Source organism: Eretmochelys imbricata, chromosome 13, assembly GCF_965152235.1.
Source record: "Eretmochelys imbricata isolate rEreImb1 chromosome 13, rEreImb1.hap1, whole genome shotgun sequence".
In the NCBI taxonomy this organism is placed as follows: domain Eukaryota; kingdom Metazoa; phylum Chordata; order Testudines; family Cheloniidae; genus Eretmochelys; species Eretmochelys imbricata.
In genome coordinates, this window is record NC_135584.1 from 43,379,894 (window position 1) to 43,405,381 (window position 25,488).

The 25,488-nt window shown below is 45.2% G+C and overlaps 1 gene segment (V, D, J or C); it reads right to left on the bottom strand.

Moving 5' to 3' along the window:
• Positions 1 to 21,599: 21,599 nt before the first annotated feature.
• On the bottom strand, positions 21,600 to 24,027 carry LOC144273303 (T cell receptor alpha variable 9-1-like). The segment is given in 2 exon segments: positions 21,600 to 21,985; positions 23,991 to 24,027. Coding segments are annotated over 2 exon segments (423 nt in total).
• Between the last annotated feature and the right edge of the window lie 1,461 nt (positions 24,028 to 25,488).

Below are 25,488 nucleotides of genomic sequence, written 5' to 3' on the forward strand. Positions count from 1 at the left end.
GATATGTGCAGTTCAGACGCACCGGCTTCCCTTGGGAGATGATAATGCTGCCATCAGTTTGGGTCACCAAGTCTGCTCCATAGGTGCCTTCTGTGGGAGGAACAGAGCAGAGCAGACACACTCAGGTATAACAGTGCCAAAGCTGAGACACTCAGATGACATGCAGGTAACAGATAAACACAGAGTAATACCACATTTATATTGTATAAGACATAATAGAAACGCAAAGTGCCATGGAGAGACCATGCAAACAGAAACTGATAAATCAGATACAACAGGAACATAATATTGAAACTCACATAAGAGCGAATATTGACACTTAGAGACAACACAAACACCATACCTTCAATTAGATATAATACAAATATAATTATGCTCAGATATAATAGAAAGAGTACTTAGGATAATCAATGGGATATATTTTGTACCCTGGTATTACAGTATCGGAAGGACAGAACAGGTCTTGCTGGTGGGGGAGGGGCACTATATGTGAAAGAAAGCATAGAATCAAATGAAGTAAAAATCGTAAATGAATCAAACTGTACCACAGAATCTCTATGGATAGAAATTCCATGCTCTAATAATAAGAATACAGCAGTAGGGATATATTACAGACCACCTGATCAGGATGGTGATAGTGACTGTGAAATGCTCACAGTGATTAGAGAGGCTATTAAAGTTAAAAAAAAAAAAAAAAACGGGGGATTTCAATTATCCCCATATTGACTGGGTACATTTCACCTCAGGACAGGATGCAGAGAGAAAGTTTTTCCTGACACCTTAAGTGACTGCTTCTTGGAGCAGCAGGTCCTGAAACACACCAGAGGAGAGGCAATTCTTGATTTAGTCCTAAGTGGAGCAGAGGATCTGGTCCAAGAGGTGAATATAGGTGGACCTCTTGGTAATACTGATCATAATATAATTAAAATTAACATCCCTCTGGCAGGAAAAACACCACAGCAGCCCAATACTGCAGCATTTAATTTCAGAAAGGGGAACTACACAAAAATGAGGGTTAGTTAAACAGAAATTAAAGGGTACAGCACCAAAAGTGAAACCTCTGCAAGCTGCATGGAAACTTTTTAAAGGCACCATAATAGAGGCTCAAGTTAAATGTATACCCCAATTTAAAAAACCTAGTAAGAGAACCAAAAAAGAGTCACCGTGGCTAAACAAAGTAAAAGAAGCAGAGAGAGGCAAAAAGGCATCCTTTAAAAAGTGGAAGTTAAATCCTAGTGAGGAAAATAGAAAGGAGCATAAACACTGGCAAATGAAGTGTAAAAATGCAGTTAGTCAGGCCAAGAAAGAATTTGAGGAAGAGTAGGCCAAAACTCAAAAAGTAATAGCAATTTTTTTTTTTCTTACGTGCATCAGAAGCAGGAAGCTGCTAAAGAACCAGTGGGGCCACTGGACGATCAAGGTGCTAAAGGAGTCACTGCAGAGAAACTAAATGAATTATTTGCATCAGTCTCCACGGCTGAGTATGTGTAATGCTCTGTACCTCAGGGGAACACCCTACACCCCCATGTTCATCCTTGTGAAATGATTGTGTGGTATCCAATGCAAAGTTTGTCATGTTGGGTGTCTTTGGAAGGCTCATAATGCACTGAGCATGGTTGTTATAGTGATTGATTGTTACAGTAATGTTATAGTAATCTTATAGGTTCTATTTTCATGTATATAGTTATGAGGCTGAAAATGTGTCCTCATGGCTTAAAGCAAGCCCATACAAAAACTCTCCAAAAACAGAGAGGCAGTTCACACCTCGTCAGGGCCTGGATGGGACAAACCCAGCCTAGCCTCACAGAACAATGGATACTGGCTTAGGCAGCAACAAAAGAATCTGTTAGGGGGTGACTCCCTCAAGGGTCTTTCTTTGGTCAGCTTGGGACTGCACTGAGGTAATGCTCACCTGACTCTGAAGGGGGAGAGCAAAGCCAAGAGGAGAGAAAGGACATGATAAAAGGGAGAGATGTTTGTCATGCTCTCTCTCTCCCACCTACATCTACAGACAGCACCACCACCAAGCAACTGAAACGTTGATCAAAGGGGAGAGCCTGACTGAAAAGTAACCAGCCAGCCTGAGGTGAGAAGCATCTAAGTTTGTAAGGACACTGAAAGTGTAAAGATCAGCTTAGAATGTGTTTTGCTTTTATTTCATTTGACCAAATCTGACTTGTTGTGCTTTGATTTATAATCACGTAAAATTTATCTTTATAGCTAATTAATCTGTTTGTTTAGTCTACCTGAAGCAGTGAGTTTGTTTTGAAGTGTGTCAGAGAGAAAAAGGAGGAAAAGCCTTGGGAGAAAAAGCCTGGCACATATCAATTTCTTTATTAAATTGACGAACTCATATAAGCTTGCAGCATCCAGCGGGTATAACTGGACACTCCAAGACGGAGATTCCTAGGGTTGTGTCTGGGACCAGAGACATTGGCTAGTGTCATTCACTTGCAAGTAGCTTACATGCCAGAGGCTGTGCATGAACAGCCCAGGAGTGGGGGTTCTCACAGCAGAGCAGGGTAAGTCTGGCTCCCAGAGTCAAGGATTGGAGTGGCCTAGCAGATCACTGGTCCAGACAACACCAGTGGGGAACATCACGGTATGTGTGAAGGAGATTCCCAAAACCTGAGCCATTCTTTTTAGGTGACAGATCTGAGGAACTTTCCCAGATTGAGGTATCAATAGAGGAGGTTTTGGAACAAATTGATAAATAAAAGAGCAATAAGTTACCAGGACCAGATGGCGTTCACCCAAGGGTTCTGAAGGAACTCAAATGTGAAATTGCAGAACTACTACCTGTAGTCTGTAACCTATCATTTAAATTAGTTTCTGTTCCAGATGACTGGAGGATAGCTAATGTGACACCAATTTTTAAAACGTGCTCCAGAGGTGATCTCTGCAATTACAGGTCTGTCAGCCTGACTTCAGCACCAGGCAAATTGGCTGAAACTATAATAAAAAACAATATTGTCAGACATATAGATGAACATAATTTGTTGAGGAAGAGTCAACATGGTTTTAGTAAAGGGAAATCATGCCTCACTAATCTAGTAGAATTCTTTGAGGGGGTCAACAAGGATGTTGACCAAGGGGATTCAGTGGATATAGTGTACTTAGATTTTCAGAAAGCCTTTGACAAGGTCCCTCACCAAAGGCTCTTAAGCAAAGTAAGCTGCCACAAGATAAGAAAGGAGGTCCTCTCATGGATTGGTAACTGGTTAAAAGATAAGAAACAAAGGGTAGGTATAAATGGTCAGTTTTCAGAACGGAGAGAGATAAATAGTGGTGTCCCCCAGGGGTCTGCTCTGGAACCAGTCCTATTCAATATATTCATAAATGATATGGAAAAAGGGGTAAACACTGAGGTGGCAAAATTTGCAGATGATACAAAATTACTAAAGATAGGTAAGTCCCAGGCAGGCTGTGAAGAGCTACAAAAGGATCTCTCAAAACTGGGTGCCTGGGCAACAAAATGGCAGATGAAATTTCATGTTGATAAATGCAAAGTAATGCACATTGGAAAGCATAATCCCATCTATACAGATAAAATGATGGGGTCTATAATTTGCTGTTACCACTCAAAAAAAGAGATCTTGGAGTCATTGTGGATAGTTCTCTGAAAACATCCATGCAGTGTGCAGTGGCAGTAAAAAAAGGGAACACAATGCTGGGAATATTTAACAGCAAGGAGTCCGGTGGCGTCTTAAAGACTCGCAGATTTATCTGGGCATAAGCTTCCATGGGTAAAAACCACTTCTTCAGATGCATTAATAACTAAGAATAATAATTAAGAAAGGGATAGATAATAGGACAGAAAATATCATCTTGCCTCTATATAAATCCATGGTACGCCCACATCTTGAATACTGCGTGCAGATGTGGTTGACCAATCTCAAAAAAGACATATTGGAATTGGAAAAGGTTCAGAAAAGGGCAACAAAAATGATTAGGGGTATAGAACAGCTTCCTTATGAGGAGAGATTAATAAGACTGGGACTTTTCAGCTTGGAAAAGGGACTGCTGAGGGGAGATATGATTGAGGTCTATAAAATCATGACTGGTGTGGAGAAAGTAGATAAGGAAGTGTTGGTTACTCATTCTCATAACACAAGAACTAGGAGTCACCAAATGAAATTAATGGGCATCAGCTTTAAAACAAATAAAAGGAAGTACTTCTTCACACAGTGCACAGTCAACCTGTGGAACTCCTAGCCAGAGGATGTTGTGAAGGCCAAGACCATAACAATGTTCAAAAAAGAACTCGATAAATTCATGGTGGATAGTTCCATCAATAACTACTAGCCAGGATGGGCAGGGACGGTGTCCCTAGCCTTCGTTTGCTAGAAGCTGGGAATGGGTGACAGGGGATGGATCACTTGATGATTACCTGTTCTGTGCATTCCCTCTGGGGCACCTGGCACTGGCCACTGTCAGAAGACAGGATACTGAGCTAGACGGACATTTGGTCTGAGGGCCATTCTTATGTTCTTATGTTGACATTCTAAAGAGAGTATAAACATAATAGATACAATTGGATATAAGCACTTCATGATTTTTGGTACTGAAACAAAATAAAGGATAGGAGTACTTGTGGCACCTTAGAGACTAACCAATTTATTTGAGCATAAGCTTTCGTGAGCTACAGCTCACTTCATCGGATGCATACTGTGGAAAGTGTAGAAGATCTTTTTATACACATAAAGCATGAAAAAATACCTCCCCCCACCCCACTCTCCTGCTGGTAATAGCTTATCTAAAGTGACCACTCTCCTTACAATGTGTATGATAATCAAGGTGGGCCATTTCCAGCACAAATCCAGGGTTTAACAAGAACGTCTGAGGAACAGTGCGGGGGGGAGAGGTAGGAAAAAACAAGGGGAAATAGGTTACCTTGCATAATGACTTAGCCACTCCCAGTCTCTATTCAAGCCTAAGTTAATTGTATCCAATTTGCAAATGAATTCCAATTCAACAGTTTCTCGCTGGAGTCTGGATTTGAAGTTTTTTTGTTGTAAAATAGCAACTTTCATGTCTGTAATCGCGTGACCAGAGAGATTGAAGTGTTCTCCGACTGGTATATGAATGTTATAATTCTTGACATCTGATTTGTGTCCATTTATTCTTTTACTTAGAGACTGTCCAGTTTGACCAATGTAAATGGCAGAGGGGCATTGCTGGCACATGATGGCATATATCACATTGGTGGATGTGCAGGTGAACGAGCCTCTGATAGTGTGGCTGATGTTATTAGGCCCTGTGATGGTGTCCCCTGAATAGATATATGGGCACAGTTGGCAACAGGCTTTGTTGCAAGGATAGGTTCCTGGGTTAGTGGTTTTGTTGTATGGTATGTGGTTGCTGGTGAGTATTTGCTTCAGATTGGGGGGCTGTCTGTAGGCAAGGACTGGCCTGTCTCCCAAGATTTGTGAGAGTGTTGGGTCATCCTTCAGAATAGGTTGTAGATCCTTAATAATGCATTGGAGGGGTTTTAGTTGGAGGCTGAAGGTGATGGCTAGTGGCGTTCTGTTATTTTCTTTGTTAGGCCTGTCCTGTAGTAGGGGACTTCTGGGAACTCTTCTCGCTCTATCAATCTGTTTCTTCACTTCCGCAGGTGGGTATTGTAGTTGTAAGAAAGCTTGATAGAGATCTTGTAGGTGTTTGTCTCTGTCTGAGGGGTTGGAGCAAATGCGGTTGTACCGCAGAGCTTGGCTGTAGACAATGGATCATGTGGTGTGGTCAGGGTGAAAGCTGGAGTCATGTAGGTAGGAATAGCGGTCAGTAGGTTTCCGGTATAGGGTGGTGTTTATGTGACCATCGCTGATTAGCACTGTAGTGTCCAGGAAGTGGATCTCTTGTGTGGACTGGACCAGGCTGAGGTTGATGGTGGGATGGAAATTGTTGAAATCATGGTGGAATTCCTCAAGGGCTTCTTTTCCATGGGTCCAGATGATGAAGATGTCATCAATATAGCGCAAGTAGAGTAGGGGCATTAGAGGACGAGAGCTGAGGAGGCGTTGTTCTAAGTCAGCCATAAAAATGTTGGCATACTGTGGGGCCATGCGGGTACCCATAGCAGTGCAGCCGATTTGAAGGTATACGTTGTCCCCAAATGTGAAATAGTTATGGGTAGGGACAAAGTCACAAAGTTCAGCCACCAGGTTTGCCATGACATTATCGGGGATACTGTTCCTGACGGCTTGTAGTCTATCTTTGTGTGGAATGTTGGTGTAGAGGGCTTCTACATCCATAGTGGCCAGAATGGTATTATCAGGAAGATCACTGATGGATTGTAGTTTCCTCAGGAAGTCAATGGTGTCTCGAAGATAACTTGGAGTGTTGGTAGCATAGGGCCTGAGGAGGGAGTCTACATAGCCAGACAATCCTGCTGTCAGGGTGCCAATGCCTGAGATGATGGGGTGCCCAGGATTTCCTGGTTTATGGATCTTGGGTAGCAGCTCGGGGTTTCAGGGGTGTGTCTGTGCAGATTTGCTCTTGTGCTTTTTCAGGGAGTTTCTTGAGCAGATGGTGTAGTTTCTTTTGGTAACTCTCAGTGGGATCAGAGGGTGATGGCTTGTAGAAAGTGGTGTTGGAGAGCTGCCGAGCAGCCTCTTGTTCATATTCCGACCTATTCATGATGATGACAGCACGTCCTTTGTCAGCCTTTTTGATTATGATGTCAGAGTTGTTTCTGAGGCTGTGGATGGCATTGTGTTCTGCACGGCTGAGGTTATGGGGCAAGTGATGCTGCTTTTCCACAATTTCAGTCCTTGCACATCAGCGGAAGCACTCTGTGTAGAAGTCCAGTTGTTGTTTCGACCTTCAGGAGGAGTCCACCCAGAATCCTTCTTTTTGTAGAGTTGGCAGGAATGTCTCTGTGGATTAGTATGTTGTTCAGAGGTGTGTTGGAAATATTCCTTGAGTCGGAGACTTCGAAAATAGGATTCTAGGTCACAACAGAACTGTATCATGTTTGTGGGGGTGGAGGGGCAGAAGGAGAGGCCCCAAGATGGAACAGATTCTTCTGCTGGGCCAAGAGTATAGTTGGATAAATTAACAATATTGCTGGGTGGGTTAAGGGAACCACTGTTGTGGCCCCTTGTGGCATGTAGTGGTTTAGATAGTTTAGTGTCCTTTTTCTTTTGTAGAGAAGCAAAGTGTGTGTTGTAAATGGCTTGTCTAGTTTTTGTAAAGTCCAGCCACGAGGAAGCTTGTGTGGAAGGTTGATTTTTTGTGAGAGTATCCAGTTTTGAGAGCTCATTCTTAATCTTTCCCTGTTTGCTGTAGAGGATGTTGATCAGGTGATTCCGCAGTTTCTTTGAGAGCGTGTGGCACAAGCTGTCACCATAGTCTGTGTGGTATGTAGATTGTAATGGATTTTTTACCTTCAGTCCTTTTGGTATGATCGCCTGTTTGCATTTGGAAAGGAAGATGTCTGTCTGTATCTGTATGAGTTTTTCATGAAGTTGATAGATTTACACTCCATACAGCTAAATTCAGTGCCTTGCATGGTGACAGGTTTCAGAGTAGCAGCCGTGTTAGTCTGTATCTGGTGACACATCGGATTAGGGAAAAGAATGTAAATACACACACACACACACACACACACACAGAGTGTGAGAGAGACAGACAGATCAATGTTCAATGTTTGCAGACCTTCCCCATTTCTATCTCCGCGTCACCCCAGTGCTGCATCCCTGCTGCTACGCACAGCCCCGCGCGGTTTTTGCTCTGCTCCCCCACTGCCCCATGTCTCTGTGTCTCTCGCGGCACAGGAACAGGTCGCGGAGTCGCTCAGTTCGCCGGACGGTTTCCAGAGGTGGAAGGATTTGTTCTTTTTATCACAGGTGGCATTGAACCATTTTCTGATCCCTTCACCCGAGTCCTCCCATCCAACATCCCTCAGGAAGACTTTGAGGTGCTGACTGGGATATTGCAAGTACCAGAACAGGGTGGGAGACCCAGAAATCTGACTTGTGCAGTTCAGACCGCCGGCTCCTCTTGGGAGATAACGCTGCCTTTAGTTTGGGTCACTGAGTCTGTTCCATAGGTGCCCTCTGTGGGGGGAACAGGGCAGAACAGAGACACTCAGAGAGAACAGAGCCAGAGCTGATACACTCCAGGACAACGTCCACGTAACAGATACAAACAGCACAGCTAAAACATGATAGATAAACACAGATACAATACAAACGTGGTAGATACACAAACTATGTCCTGAGAGACCATGCAAACATAAATAGACACCATCAGATGCAACAGCAACGTAATATTTAAACTCCAATAAAATAGAGAATATTGACACTCAGGGCCTGGCTACACTTGAGATGCGGAGCGCTGTGAGTTAGCAGCAGGGAAAGCCCTGCCCTGTGTCCATACTGTCAGCTGCAAGTGCACTCCCATGGCTTCATTAGCAGCTCTTGCAATGCCTCAGAGAGCAGTGCATTGTGGTAGCTATCCCAGCATGCAAGTGGCTGTAACATGCTTTTCAAATGGGGGACGTGGGGAGTGGAGTGTGACAGGGAGTGTGTATGTGGGGGGAGAGAGAGTGGGTTTTGGGGGGCTGAGAGCATGTCAGCATGCTGTCTTGTAAGTTCAGATGGCAGCAGACCCCCCTACCCCCGCCTTCCTCTCTCTCGCACAGCATTCCACGCTAATGGTTGCTTTGTCCCGGAGCAGATAAGCAGCCGGCTGTGGGAAACGGAGCTTTGAAAGGGCATATCTGCATTCCTGCAGCTGATTCCGAACAATGACAAGAGTGGCAACTTGACTTCAGGGGATTATGGACGTTTCCGGAGGCCGACCAAAGCGCAGTAATGATGCAACACTTCGTCCACACTGGCGCGGGGGCGTTTCAGCCAAGGTGCAGCAAGCGTTATGCTTCTCATGGAGGTGAATTACCAGGAGCGCTCCAGCTGCAGAGTCCAGGCTTGCTACGTGCCTTGCCAGTGCGGATGGGTCATGAGTTAGAGCGCCTGGGGCTGCTTCTGGAATTGCAGAATCACAGAATATTGGAAGGGACCTCAGGAGGTCATCTAGTCCCACCCCCTGCTCAAAGCAGGACCCATCCCCAACTTTAATGCACTCTAACTTGCAAGTGTAGCCAAACCCTGAGAGACAACAGAAACACAATACCTTCAATTAGATATAATACAAATATAATTGTACTCAGATATAATCGAAAGAGCATTGACATTCTAGAGAGACTATAAACATAATAGATACAATCGGATATAAGCGCTTCCTGATCTTCAGCACTTAAAATAAATTATGGAGACACTATGCATACTTGGTTCGATAGAATGTAACAAATTTGAGAACTCTGAATGTTACTCACTAACGGTATGGCTACACTGACGGATGTAGAGCGCTTTGAGTTAATCCAGCCTTCCTCAAGCGCAGAAGGGAAAGCGCTGCAATCTGTCCACACTAACAGCTACAAACACACTGGCTTGGCCACATTGGCAGCTCTTGCGATGGCCACAGAGAGCAGTGCAGTGTGGTAGCTAGCCCAGCTTGCAAGTGCTTTTCAAAAGGGGGGGGGGGAGTGCTATTACCAGCAGGAGAGTGGGGGAGAGAATAAATGGACACAAATCAGACGTCAAGAATTCTAACATTCAAAAACCAGTCGGAGAACACTTCAATCTCTCTGGTCACTCGATTTCTGATCTCAAAGTGACTATCCTTCAACAAAAAAACTTCGAAAACAGACTCCAAGGAGAGACTGCTGAATTGGAATTAATTTGCAAACTGGATACAATTAACTTAGGCTTGAATAAAGACTGGGAGTGGATGGGTCATTACACAAAGTAAAACTATTTCTCCTTGTTTATTTCCCCTCCTACTGTTCTTGTCAACTGCTGAAAATGGCCCACCTTGATTATCACTACAAAAGGTCCCCCCTACCCCCTGGTAATAGCTCACCTTCCCTGATCCCTCTTGTTATAGTGTGTATGGTAACACCCATTGTTCCATGTTCTCTGTGTATATAAAATCTCCCCACTGTATTTTCCACTGCACTATCCAATGAAGTGAGCTGTAGCTCAGGAAAGCTTATGCTCTAATAAATTTGTTAGTCTCTAAGGTGTCACAAGTCCTCCTTTTCTTTTTAAGGATACAGACTAACAGGGCTGCTACTCTGAAACCTATTTATCTTCTAGGAACACACCGCCCCCGTCGGCAAAGTGTAATCAGAAACGGGAAATCGCTTCAGCAGTTTTTCTTACACCTTTGCCAGTAGACACAGTATTTTTCTGGTGCAAGACCTGGTGTCTCCGGTGAAGACTGGTTGTTTATCAATGTATCAATGTATCCTGTGAAGTGAAGACTCTTCAACTGCTCCGTACCAGTTTTCCTATAGAATATGAACTTCTCCACCATGATCAAGGCAGAGTTCGTGTCTTTTTGTTGATTTAGTTTCAGTGACAGTGAGCTGTCTGGTTACACTTTCCTTCGAGAACAGGGTTGGGGCAGCTTTCACCAGAATTCCTCATGAGAGGGTGGATGTGTTCTGGTCTTTCCTGATTTTACCTAATTTAGTGATTCGTGACATTCACCATCATTTCTGAGATGGCAAAACTCCGGATTAGGGCAAAGAAGGAAAACGGAGAGAGCTAAACTGTGTGTGTGTGTGTGTGAGAGAGAGAGAGAGAGAGAGAGAGAGAGAGAGAGAGTTCCAAGTTCATTGTTTGCAGACTTCCCCCCTTTCGGCCTCTGAGTCACCCGGAGACCCAGGTGCCCGCCTCCCCGCTGCTCCGCACGTCCCCTCCCTGCGCGGTTTTTGCTCAGCTCCCCCTCTGGTCTGTGTCACTGTGTCACTCGCGGCGCAGTAATAGGTCCCGGAGTCGCTCAGTTCGCTGGACGGTTTCCACAGGTGGAAGGATTTGTGCGTTTTATCGTGGGTGACATCAAATCCTTTTCTGATCCCTTCATCCGAGTCCTCCCTTCCCAGGTCCCTCAGGAAGAGCCTGGGGGGCTGGTTGGGGAACTGCACGTACCAGAAGGGATAAGCAGCGACAGAAAATTGATAGGTACAGTTCAGACGCACCGGGTCCCCCTGGGAGATGGTAACGCTGCCTTCCGTTTGGGTCACTGAGTCTGCTCCATAGGTGCCCGCTGTGGGGGGAACAGAGCAGAAGAGACGCTCGAGAACGGAGCTGATGTACTTCGAGACAACATGCATGTAACCGATACAAACAGCGCAGCAAAAACATGGTAGATAAACACATAGGTACAATAGAAACGCGGTAGAGTCACTAATAGAGACACGAAGTGTGCCCTGAGAGACCATGCAAGAAAAAATAACATTTAGTCTCCGATATAATAAAGAATATTGGCGCTCGAAGACAACACACACACAAGACATACAATCCTCTATAATAGAAATATAATATTTATACTCGGATACAACAGAAAACATTAACCCTCCTGGGCCATACAAACATACTAGATGCGATCGGATGTAATATGAGCACTTCGTGATCTTAGCTGTTCAGACAAACCAGACGATGAAGGCAGGATGGAAACATGGTTCCATAGCATATAACAACGCGGAGAACACACTGACTGTTACTCACTAGCGGTGACTATAACAGCGCAGAGCCAAGTCAGAAACATCCTTCGGCTGAACGATACTTTGACTAAACAGAGCTAATCCTCCTATCGCCTCTCCTCTGCGTGTCGAGGAGCGCCAGTTTCGGAAAGGCAAGGGTTATGTCCGGTAAAAGCTGCCTTAAAATGTATGTTGCATCTGTGAGTAGAAGCTGACACCTGTCGCAGCAGCATGAACCCAGCTTCACAGGAGTGCTTCCCTCTGCTCTGTAAATCCTCCTCAACGGTACTGTCAGAAACGGGTGGGGGCGTGGGGAGGACAAAGGGGGCTGGGTTGGTGTCAGGAGAGAGGGCAGAGAACACGGGACTGGAAAACGCTCCTACTTTAATTATTTACCTAGCATCACACCGCCCCCAAGCGGTAAAATGTGTTCACAAAAATGGGAAATTGTTTCAGCCGATTTGTTTACACCTTTGCCGGTAAAACAGCCTTTCCAATGCAGAGAGGGGGCATTTTTCTGATGCAGCAGGTGAGGGAGGTCGTCTAAAGGCTCTTCTGTCTGTCTCTGTATACTGGGCTGGAGAAGGTTCCTCAACTGCACAGCGCCCGCTGGTTTTCCGGTTGGATATGAACCTCTCACCTGTGATCATGCTCGAGTTTGTGAGTTAATTGGTTTAGTTTGAGTGATATTAGCTGTCTGGTTGCACTTCTCTTCCACAATGGACCTGGGGGCAGCTTTCACCAGACTTGCTCATGGGAGGTGGTGCGGGTGGATGTGTTCTGGTCTTCCCTGATTTTACCTCCTTCAGGGATTCATGACATTCACCGCCATTTCTGAGATAGCAACGCTCCGGGTTAGGGCAAAGCAGCAAAACACAGAGAGCTAAAGTAAATGTGTGTGTGTGTGTGAGAGAGAGAGAGAGAGAAAGAGAGAGGGAGGGAGGGAGAGAGGGATTTCTGTTCCAAGATCAAAGTTTTCAGGCTCTCCACCCCCGCTTTCTGCCACCTAGTCGACCCCGGTGCCCGCCTCCCCGCTGCTCCGCACAGACCCTGCGCGGTTTTTGCTCCGCTCCCCCGCCGGTCCGTGTCACTGTGTCTCTCGCGGCGCAGTAATAGGTCGCGGAGTCGCTGGAGTCGCTGGACGGTTTCCACAGGTGGAAGGATTTGAGCTTTTTATCGTGGGTGGCATCGAACCCTTTTCTGATCCCTTCATCCGAGTCCTTCCTTCCCAGGTCCCTGAGGAAGAGCCGGGGGGGCTGGCTGGGGGACTGCACGTACCAGAAGGGATAGACGTTAGCAGCGACAGAAAATTGATAGGTACAGTTCAGACGCACCGGGTCCCCTTGGGAGATGGTAACGCTGCCTTCAGGTTGGGTCACCGAGTCTGCTCCATCGGTGCCCGCTGTGGGGGGAACAGAGCAGAACGGACACACTCAGATACAACAGAACCGGAGCTGAGACGCTCCCGGAGAGTGGAGCTGGAACAGGTTTTCTAGTGGGGGTTCTGAAGGCGGAAGCCATCTATCTGGGCTGTTACGAGTACTTCCCAGCCGCGGGATGCGGCAGCACCCCTAATTCCAGCACTTGTGTTCCCAGGTAACAGGCACGTAACAGAGAGAAACAGCGCAACACTACATGATCGATGTCAAAACAGAACTGGAGTAGGGTCCCTTGGTGATAATAGAAAGGTAAGGAATGCACTGAGAGACAATATACACGTAATAGATACACTAGAAACATAATTTAATTCGGATATAATGGAAACAGAATATTGGCACTCCGAGACAATACAAACATACATGCAATCAGATATAAAATAAAGCCATATTTAAACTGGGATATAAGAGAAAACAATGACCCACAGAGATAATACAAACTAGATACAATTAGACATAATATAAGCAAGTTCGTGACCTTAGGCATTGAAACAACCTCAATGGGGAAGACAGGATAAAGATATGGTTTCATAAAATGTGAGAAGTCTGAGGAATACAATCTTACTCACTTAGAACAGACACGATTATCACAGCTGAGAGCCAAGGTAGAGTCATGCCTGGACTGAAAGATTCTTCGACGAGACAGAGCTAATTCCTAAACCAATAAGAATTTGTATATTCGTGTCTGGTTGCTTCAGTTTAGAGAAGGTGAGAATATTATACCCATGAAGGTGCCTCTAGAAATGTATCCGGTATCTCTGTGTTGTAGCTGCGATATAGCTGAATAACATTGACCCAGCTTCACCTTCTGTGCTCTGTAAATGCTTCGGGATGGCGCTGTCACGAGATGGGAGCGGCTGAGGGGCAGAGTTTGGGGGAGGAGGTTGCTGGCTGGTAGGAAAATACTCAGGGCAAGAACAGAGCCGAATCATCTCATTGGTGTGTTTTTCTAGATCAGCTCTGCCCCAGCGTGGCAAAAGGCCTAAACTAGGGGAGACAAGGGGTGAGGCAACACCTTGTGTAGGTGCATCGACTTCTGTTTGTAGAGAGAGAGACAAGCTTAGGAGACACACTATCTTCCATAGAAGTTGGTCCAGTACAAGATACTACCTCGTGTCTCTGATATCATGGGCCTGACAGGGCTACAGCTATTCTGCATAAACTAGTGGGGGAAATATTTTAGCAGAATCGGATTTCCTGATAGTTTGCAATCAGAATCTCCAGAGGAACAATAGTGGTTATAACTGGTGCAAGGCAATGCCTGGTGTTACAAAGCATTTGTCTGTGTATGTATCTATGCAGTGTGTTACCTCACCCGCCTTGTCTCTGTGTGTCTATGTGTGCCCTTTTCACTGCAGCATTCCCCGCCCACACACACACCATATGTACCTGCCTTTTCTACATAGTATAATTTTCCTGCCAGAACACGGCCGTCCCAGGCTTTTATCAGAGGGAATGGGAGTTTTGCACTTCGGATTGTTTCATACGTTGCAGTGAAATTTGTTTAATCCAGTTCCCCACAATTGCCCAGTTCGAAAAATCCTGGATTAGAGCAAACAGTGGAACCAACTGTAGGTCCCAGCAGAGACACCAGTAGGTCCTGTAGGGTTTAACCCCTTTAGCCCCTGCTAGTTTACAGACACACAGACCCCGCAACCCCTGCCTGGTTTTTGCTCACCTCAGGAGAAGTTGGAGCCTATGGGCAGGACAGCAACGCTGCTGTTGTGCTTTTTGTGAGGGTATTGTTTTTGGAAAGCACTGGCGCCCCTTGTGGCAAAACTAGTTGCTAGAAGTTCCTTGAGACGTGAAAATGAAGTATGGTGACCAGATCCCTCCTCTAACTCTCCTAGGCGCCTCTGCAAATCCCTGTCACCAGGGCGTTTCTCTGTCCTTGTGCCCCCTTCCACTCCCCTCTCTGCACCCACACGCCGGCCAGAAAATGGGTTGGTTGTTACATGGTGGCAGCCCCTGAGTGTCACACTGTGTCACTCCAAGCACAGTAATACACTGCTGCGCCTGCCACCCTCACTCTGTGCAGGGCCAGCGAGCTGGACTTTCTGTCTGGGGAGAGAACATAAGACCATAAGAACGTCCACACTGGCTCAGACCAAAGGTCCATCAAGCCCAGTATCCTGTTCTCTGACAGTGGCCAATGGCAGGTTCCCCAAAGGGAATGAACAGACAGGTTATCATCAAGTGATCCATGCCCTGTCACCCAATCCCAGCTTCTGGCAAACAGAGGCTAGGGACACCATCCCTGCCCATCCTGGCTAAAAGCCATTGATGAACTTATCCTCCATGAATCTATCTAGCTCCCTTTTCAACCCCGTTATGGTACTGGCCTTCAAAACACCCTCCAGCAAGGAGTTCCAGAGGTTGACAGTGCGTTGCATGAAAAAAATACTTTCTTGTGTTTGTTTTAAACCTACTACCTATTACTTTCATTTGGTGGCCCCTTGTTCTTGTATTATGAGAAGGAGTAAATAACACTTATTTACTTTCTCTATACCACTCATGATTGTATAGACCTTTATCATATCCCCCTTTAGTCGCCTCTTTTCCAAGCTGAAAAGTCCCAGTCTTATTAATCTCTCCTCATACAGAAGCCATTCTATACCCCTAATCATTTTTGTTGCCCTTTTCTGAACCGTTTCCAATTCCAACAGATCTTTTTTGAGATGGGGCAACCACATCTGCATGCAGTATTCAAGATGTGAGAGTACCATGGATTTATATAGAGGCAATATGATATTTTCTGTCTTATCGATCCCTTTCTTAATGATTCCCAACATTCTGGTCACTTTTTTGACTGCCACTGCACATTGAGTGGATGATTTCAGAGAACTATTCAGAATGACTCCAAGAGCTCTTTCTTGAGTGGTAACAGCTAATTTAGATGCCATCATTGTATATGTATAGTTGGGATTATGTTTTCCAATGTCCATTACTTTGCATTTATCAACATGAAATTTCATCTGCCATTTTGTTGCTCAGTCACCCAGTTTTGTGAAATCCTTTTGTAGCTTTTCGCAGTCTGCCTGGGACTTAATTATCTTGAGTAGTTTTGTATCACCTGCAAATTTTGCCACCTCACTGTTTACCCCTTTTTCCAGATAGTTTATGAATATGTTAAATAGGACTGGGCCCAGTACAGATCCCTAGGGGACATCACTATTTACCTCTCTCCATTCTGAAAACTGACCATTTATTCCTACCCTTTGTTTCCTATCTTTTAACCAGTTACCGATCTATAAGAGAACCTTCCCTTTTATCCCATGACTGATTATTTTGCTTAAGAGCCTTTGGTGAGGGACCTTGTCAAAGGCTTTCTGAAAATCTAAATACACTGTACCCACTGGATCTCCTTTGTCCACATGCTTGTTGGCCCCCTCAAAGAATTCTACTAGATTGGTGAGGCATGATTTCCCTTTACAAAAGACATATTGACTATTTCCCAACAAATTATGTTCATCTGTGTGTCTGACAATTCTGTTCTTTACGATAGCTTCAAGCAATTTGCCCGGTACTGGAGTGGGGCTTACCGACCTGTAGTTGCCAGGGTCACCTCTGGAGCCCTTTTTAAAAATTGGCACCACATTAGCTACCCTCCAGTCATTTGGATACAGAAGCTGATTTAAATGATAGGTTACAGACTACTGTTAGTAGTTCTGCTATTTCACATTTGAGTTCCTTCATAACTCTTGGGTGAATACCATCTTGTCCTGGTGACTTATTACTGTTTAGTTCATCAATTTGTTCTAAAACCTACTCTAATGACACCTCAATTTAGGACTGTTCCTCAGGTCTGTCATCCAAAAAGAATAGCTCAGGTTTGGGAATCTCCCTCACATCCTCAACAGTGAAGACTGATGCAAAGAATTCATTTAGTTTCTCTGCAATGGCCTTATCATCTTTGAGTGCTCCTTTAGCCTCTCGATTGTCCAGTGGCCCCACTGGTTGTTTAGCTGGCTTTCTGCTTCTGATGTATTTAGAAAAAAATTGCTATTACTTTTGGAGTCTTTGGCCAACTGTTCTTCAAATTCCTTTTTAGTCTTTCTAATTATATTTTCACACTTCATTTGCCATAGTTTATGCTCTTTTCTATTTTCCTCATTAGGCTTTATCTTCCATTTTTTAAAGGATGCCTTTTTTGCCTCTCACTGCTTCTTTTTCTTTGTTGTTTAACCACAGTGGCTCTTTTTTGGTTCTCTTACTAGGTTTTTTTAATTGGGGTATACATTTAAGTTGAGCTTCCATTATGGTGTCTTTTAAAAGTTTCCACGAAATTTGCAGGGATTTTACTTTTGGTACTGTACCTTTTAATTTCTGTTTCACTAACCTCCTCATTTTTGTGTAGTTCCCCTTTCTGAAATTAAATGCTACAGTGTTGGGCAGCTGTGGAGTTTTCCCCACCACAGGGATGTTAAATTTAATTATATTATGGTCACTATTACCAAGCGGTCCTGCTATATTCACCTCTTGGACCTGATCCTGTGATCCATTTAGGACTAAATCAAGAATTGCCTCTCGCCTGGTGGGTTCCAGGACCAGCTGCTCCAAGAAGCAGCCATTTAAGGTGTCAAGAACCTTTATCTCAGCATCCCTTCCTGAGGTGATATGTACCCAGTCAATATGGAGGTAGTTGAAATCACCCATTATTATTATTGAGTTTTTTATTTTAATAGCCTCTCTAACCTCCCTGAGCATTTCAGAGTCACTAACACCATCCTGGTCAGGTGGTCTGTAATATATCCCTACTGCTATATTCTTATTTTTCAAGCATGGAATTACTATCCATAGAGATTCTATAGTACAATTTAGTTCATTTAAGATTTTTACTTCATTTGATTCTACGCTTTCTTTCACATATAGTGCCACTCCCCCATCAGCACGACCTGTTCTGTCCTTCTGATATATTTTGTATCCTGGTATTACTGTGTCTCATTGATTATCCTCATTGCACCAGGTTTCTGTGATGCCTATTATATCAATATCCTCATTTAATACTAGGCGCTCTAGTTCACCCATCTTATTATTTAGACTCCTAGCATTGGTATATAAGCATTTTAAAAACTTGTCATTTTTTGGCGGTCCCCTATTGCATGACGTACTTGAATGGGACTTTTTTCATTTGACTTTTTCTCATCAGATCCTCCCTGTATTTTATCATTTTCCATCCTCTCCTACGTATTAGGACATAGGGAATCTTCATTTATAGATCCTCCCCTAAGGGATGTTCAAACCACATGCTCCTCCGCACCTGTCGGCTTTCCCCCAGCCCTTAGTTTAAAAACTGTTCTACGACCTTTTTAATTTCAAGTGCCAGCAATCTGGTTCCATTTTGGTTTAGGTGGAGCCCATCCTTCCTGTACAGGCTCCCCCTCTCCTAAAAGCTTCTCCAGTTCCTAATAAACCTAACCCCCTCCTCCCTACACCATCGTCTCATCCACTCATTGAGATCCTGCAGTTCTGCCTGTCTAACTGGCCCTGTGCGTGGAACCAGGAGCATTTCAGAGAATGCTACCATGGAGGTTTGGACGTGAATCTCTTACCTAGAAGCCTAACTTTGACCTCCAGGACCTCTCTCCTCTCCTTCCCTATGGCGTTGGTACCTACATGTACCATGACCACCGGCTTCTCCTCAGCACTGTACATACATCTATCTAGATGTATTGAGAGATCCACAACCTTCGCACCAGGCACCATGCGGTTCTCCCAGTCATCACAAACCTAGCTATCTATATCTCTAATGACTGAATTGCCCACCTGTCTCTTCCCAATAACTGGAGTTCCCTCCTCGGAGAAGTATCCTCAGTGCGAGAGGATACCACAACATCATCTGAGAGGAGGGTCTCAACTATGGATCGTTTCCCTCTGCTCCAGCTGGATGTTCTCCTTCCCTGAGGCTTTCATCCTCCTCAACAACACAGAGGCTGTCAGACTGGGGGTGGGACCATTCTACTGTGTCCTGGAAAGTCTCATCTTGTACCTCTCTGTCTCTGTCTGAGGGCCAGGAGCTCCTTGCACTGAATGCATACATACGCCACCAGCCCACAGGGCAGGTAATCAGACATGCTGCAATAAACTGGGTAGCTCCTGCTTTGTTGCTGGACTTCTGCCTGCATTCTCTTTTTACTCCTGCAGCTGGTTCCCTTGTTGGTGCTTTGTTTTTATCAATCGGTGTTTTGACCTTTTAGTGCAAAGAATGTTAGATGTATCTAGCCCCTGCTCACACTCCCCCTGTAAACTCCCTTGCCAAATTCCCCTTTTTGCTAGCTCCTCTGGTCGCTTAGGAGCGGCTTTTTAAAGCCCTGTTCTGTCTGAGTATCCCCACCCCCTGGTTAAGGGTTGATTGGATGCCTCGTCAACAAGCTCCTAACTCTCAGCCTCGCCTAGCAGGCCTCTAGGCTCAGCACACACATGGTCAGCACATGGTCCCCCAAACAAACAGACCACACAGTATATTTCAGTCAAGCAGCAAGCATGCCACAAACACTGCAGACAACAAACTTATCCCAAGGGTCCTGCAATCACTCCTCCTTCACCTGGAGAACTCCCTTGCCAAACTCCCCTGTTAGCTGCTCCTGTTCACTGGCTCCATTTCAGAGTCCCCTCCAGGTCAGTGCTGGAAGCCAGGTCTATGAGTCTTTGAACTATAAACTCAGGCCTCTGGCTGGGGAATAACCAGAATATCCACTCCCTTGTCACAGAGGGGTGAGAGCAGGTGAGGTTCTACCCAGCTCCCTCCAAAGCACCTGCGGAGACTGGCTGCTGGATCTCTGCACTGCCTGGGCCACCTGGGAAAGAGATTTTGGCACCAAATTCAACCTTTACAAGCCCTTAGGGGCCAATCAGTCCATTGCTCCCAAACCCCAACCCCTGTCCCAACCACGGACAGGATACTAATCTGAATCAGTGAACTGGGGCAGGAAACCTCACTCAGTCACTCACTCAGAGCAAACACTGGGAAGGCAGCTGTGATCCAATGTGACAGCATGGTGAGGTTTTCGGGGAGTCTGGGACACAAATGTACTGGACCCCAGACCCAGCTAGGATGACCTGGCAGTTGAAGAGAAAAATCTCCCACGTTAGGCCCTTAAAACAAAAAAACCTTGTGTCTCTTGTGTCAAAGCTGCTGCCTGCCAGGATAACCCACAGAGCTGCAGAGTGGCCTGCACAGGCATGACTGTCTCTTCTCTGCAGGGAGGCAGCCAAGGATGGGTTGGTATGAAGGGCAGAGACTGGGGGTGTTCAAAGGAAGGGAGAGAGCGTGAGGCAGAAGAATATGGTCCTTTGTATTAGTTTTCTACTACAGCACTGCCCCTAAGTGGCAAAGTGCATGCATTGACAGTAAATATTGGCTTATAATAGGGCTCTCAAGAGATTTAAAAAAAAATTGAGATTAATTGTGTGATTAATTGTGCTTTTAAACAACAACAGACAGCCATGTATTTAAATATTTTTGGATGTTGTCTACATTTTCAAATATATTGTTTTCAATTTCAAACAGAATACAATGTCTGCAGTGCTCACTTTATATTTGTATTACAAATATTTGCAGTAAAAAAACAAAAGAAATAGTATGAGGTGAATTGGAAAATACCGTTACTTTTGTTCAAAATTTTTACAGTGCAAATATTTGTAATCAAAATAATATAAAGTGAGCACTGTGCACTTTGTATTGTGTTGCAATTAAAATTAATATATTTGAAAATGCAGAAAAACATCCAAAAAATTTAATACATTTCAATTGGTATTCCACTGCTTAACAGTGTGATTAAAACAGTGAGTAATCGCAATTTTTAACCTCAATTATTTTTTTTTACTTAATCATTAGAGTTAACTGCAATTAATTGACAGCCCTGCACATATATTATACCCCTTCCCCCACCCCGTGTCTGTCTTACCTGTTTAGACCAGTGGCTCTCAAACTTTTGTATTGCTGACCCTCTTTCACACAGCAGGCCTCTGAGTGCAACACCCACTTATAAATTAAAAGCACATTTTTATATTTAACACTATTATAAATGGTGGAAGCCAAGCGGGGTTTGGGGGTGCAGGCTGACAGCTTACAACCCCCACATAATAACCTTATGACCCCCTGAGGGGTCAGAACCCCCAGTACAAGAACCCCTGATTTAGGCACTATTGCTTCATGGTTTCCTTGTATGTCTCCACCTGTTGTTTCTTGCCTTGCACCTGGGGCAAGGAATCGGGTTTTTTTCCCGTCTTTGTACAGCACCTAGCACAATAGGATTCTAGTCAATGACTGGGGTCTTCTGGGTGCTAGCATAACACAAATAAATAATAATAATCAATATCTAGCTAGCTATTTGTGTACGGTTTGGTTTGGGGAGGAGTTACTTAATTTTTATTTCCTAGACAGATTACACAGCTCCATTCATTCATTCATTCATTCCTGGTTTCCTGAGCTGATGGTGAATTTTGTTCTATGACCTGCCCAGTGCATCCTGCAATCCTAGGCGGGAGCAGAAAGAGGCGATGCAGGCTGGAGGATGGACTAGATGGGGGAGGAGGGCTTGTGTGCTGCTGGTTTGTGTGAGAGACAGAGATGTCTGTTCCAGGTCCAGGGCTTGCAGAATTCCTACCCTTCATCCCCGAGTCGCTCCCAGGAACCAGCGATTCCTGCCACAGCCCCCGGGGGGTTTTTGCTGAGCTCCCCTGCCGATCCGTGTCACTGTGTCTCTCACGGCGCAGTAATAGGTCGCGGAGTCGCTCAGTTCGCTGGACGGTTTCCACAGGTGGAAGGATTTGAGCTTTTTATCATGGGTGGCACCGAACCCTTTTCTGATCCCTTCATCCGAGTCCTCCCGTCCCAGGTCCCTCAGGAAGAGCCTGGGGGGCTGGCTGGGGAACTGCACGTACCAGAAGAGAGAGGGAGAAACAGCCTCATAGGTGCAGTTAACAACCACAGATTCTCCTCGGGAGATCAGGGCGCTGCCCTTGGTTTGGGTGACTGAGTCTCCATTGCTCTGTCCTGCGGGGGGGGGGGGGAGAGGGGGAAAGAAAATAGTGTATTGCGTGCACTTAAATGTAATAGCAACAAAATAGATACACAGTATATACATAGAGACATAATAGCAACTCGATACACAAGTAAATGTACACATAACAGACACACATATAATGGAAACATGATAAATATATAGAGATAAAATAGTTTCATTGAGATAGAATAGAAACATAATAGAAATAGTAAGCACATTATGGATACATTCATATAAAATAGAAAGACAATAGATACAGATATAAACATATTAGATACATTCGGATGTAATAATAACACCAATATAAAGTAACGTAACAGAAAGAGTACATAGAAACATATTAGATACAGGGAGGCACAATAAATACATAATAAGTGCGCTCAGATAAAATAAATACCATTGATGGAGAGAGACGTGATACAAATATACTGTACATACATTCAGATATAATAGAAATTTAATAGGTAAGAGAAGACATAGGAATATCCTATTTAAAATCCGTTCTAATAGAAATACTGTAGGTACAGACATAACGTATACATAATAGATGCACCCAGATATAATGGAAATACAATACATGCATAACACAGACATACTACATAAGCACAGATATAATGTATTATAATTCAATGTATAATACAGACATATAAGCGCAGATATAATAAGCACCCACATGATTTTAGGCACTGTCAATATCGCATTATGCGGACAGGGTTAGCAGCTGGAAGAATACAATGGGAACAGGATGGGGAAAGGAAGCACTCACTTAGAATAGACAGCATCAGGACAGCTGTGACCCAAGGTAAAGGCATCCTTGGGTCTTCCCAGAATATGGGACCCAGAGCGAGATGGTGTCACCAACAGCAAGAACGAGTTTCTCTTTGATCGTCGTTCTGCAGAGAAGAGAAGGGAAGAATAATAACTTTGCCCCTCAGATGATGCTTTAGAAGCGCCTATTGTGTCTCTTGGCGCAGCGCCTCTCTTCCTGCGCCGGAGTGAATGCCGCGACTCCCTAAAGTGCTTCCGAACCGGTGCGGCCAGAGATGGAAGCTGTCTGAAAGGTTACCGGGGTGGTGGAGGGACCGTGGTGGGAGAGGAGGGAACTCACCGGCCAGAAAAATACCATGTTGTTTGTTTTATTGTCCGAGGCAACATTGCCCCCAAGTGGCAAAAATAATTTCACTGTTAGAAAATTTTAGTAGCAGAAATGATTCGGGCTTGTCTATACTAGCAAGTTTTGTCACCAAAAATTGCCTTTTGGCGAGAAAACAGGGACAGCCGTACACACTGCAACAGGACTTTTCTAGAAAAAAAGACCGAGTTTGGCAACAAAAAACTTCCATCCCTGTGACAGGTTTCAGAGTAGCAGCCCTGTTAGTCTGTATTCGCAAAAAGAAAAGGAGGACTTGTGGCACCTTAGAGACTAACCAATTTATTTGCGCATCAGCTTTCGTGAGCTACAGCTCACTTCATCGGATGCAATGTGAGAGACTTTTGTCTTTTCCCTCCCTTTATTGTCAACAAACAGCCAGTGTAGACACCATACCTGTTTTTTTCAATTTTATTGGCCTCCAGAAAGTGTCCCACAATTCCCATGCTGCCGCTCTGGTCAGCGATTTTAACTCCGCTGCCCTGCCGCCAACCTGCCCCTCCCCCTTGCAAGCCCCAGGGATTTTAAATCCCATTTCCTGCTTGCTGGCTCAGCGTGGAGAGGTGTCCTGGTGTCTTCGCAGGTGAGCATGGCCGGCTATCGCGCCTAACGCGCTCCCCCTGGGACCAAGGTGCTGGTGGAGCTGATCAGTGTATGGGGAGAGGAGTCTGTTCAGTCGCAGCTGGGAGAGACCCCTAGGAATCGGGACACATATGGGCAGGTTTCCCCAGGCTTGTGCGAAAAGGGCTATGATCGGGACACGCAGCAGTGCCCAGCGAAGACAAAGGAGCTGAGGCAGGCCTACCATAAGGGGAGGGAGGCAAACCACCGCTCTGGAGGGGCACCTAAGAGTTGCTGCTTCTGTAAGGAGCTGAATGCCATCCTCGGTGGTGAATTTCCACAGAGATTAACTCTCTCTGAATCCTCTGAGACCGCCTCTCCCGGACATGCTGAGACAGTTTGGAGGCTCATTTAAAGAACACAGAGAGAGACAGACCGACAGACAGAGAGAAGTAGTTTCCCTAGGAGTCGCTTACAGTCACAGGTACAGCGAAAGCATCACTGGATGGTTAATTTTCTTCACTCAGAAGATAACTCTCTCTTTTGGATTGCAGCTGTAGTTTAAGAGCTCCCCTCGCTGACTTTCACCTGCTCCAGACACAGAGGAAAAGCCTGATCCTTGCAGAGGAGCCAAGACACACAGGTTTTGGTGGAACTAGGAGGGTACCAACTCTGGGCTCAGCCATTGTGCTGATTGTTGTTTTACGTGAGTAAGATTTCACATTTTCCGGTATCTCTCTGTGCATCCTGTCCCCCTGCGTTGTCCCGTTTTCTCTCCCTGGCTCTTGCAAGCACAGAACAGAAGGGGGATTGTTGGCAAGAGGGAATTTATCCCTAAACTCCCTTCGAAGTTTCACGCCCACTGAATTAATTCTCTTGTTGGTTTTCTCTCCCAGTAGCCCCAGGCAGAGCCGACATCTAGCAGCCAAGCCCCGCAGAAGCTTTGGAGAGAGCCGAACTGAATCTCACCTGCCTCTATACCTCAATCTCGACCCGGAGAAGCCAAGAGGAAAAATAGACCCATGTGTCATCCGGACCACAGAGAGCATTCCTGCTTGTACTGCAGCGCCCTCTGGCGGCACAATCCGCGAACTGTAGTGAGAGGCAGCTCAGAAATCTTTTTACAGCGACTTTCCCAGGGGTGAGTTACTCCCTGAGCCCTGGTCTACACTAGGACTTTAGGTCGAATTTAGCAGCGTTAAATCAATGTAAACCTGCACCCTTCCACATGATGAAGCCCTTTTTTTCGACTTAAAGGGCTCTTAAAATCGATTTCCTTACTCCACCCCCAACAAGTGGATTAACGCTTAAATCGGCCTTGCTGGGTCGAATTTGCGGTACTGTGGACACAATTTGATGGTATTGGCCTCCAGGAGCTACCCCAGAGTGCTCCATTGTGACTGCTCTGGACAGCACTCTCAACTCAGATGCAGTGGCCAGGTAGACAGGAAAAGAACCGCGAACATTTGAATCTCATTTCCTGTTTGGCCAGCATGGCAAGCTGCTGGTGAGCATACAGAGCTCATCAGCAGAGGTGACCATGTTGGAGTCCCAGAATTGCAAAAGAGCTCCAGCATGGACTGAATGGGAGGTACGGGATCTGGTCGCTGTATGGGGAGAGGAATCCGTGCTATCAGAACTCCGTTCCAGTTTTCAAAATGCCAAAACCTTTGTCAAAATCTCTCAGGGCATGAAGGACAGAGGCCATAACAGGGACCCGAAGCAGTGCCGCTTGAAACGTAAGGAGCTGAGGCAAGCCTACCAGAAAACCAGAGAGGCAAA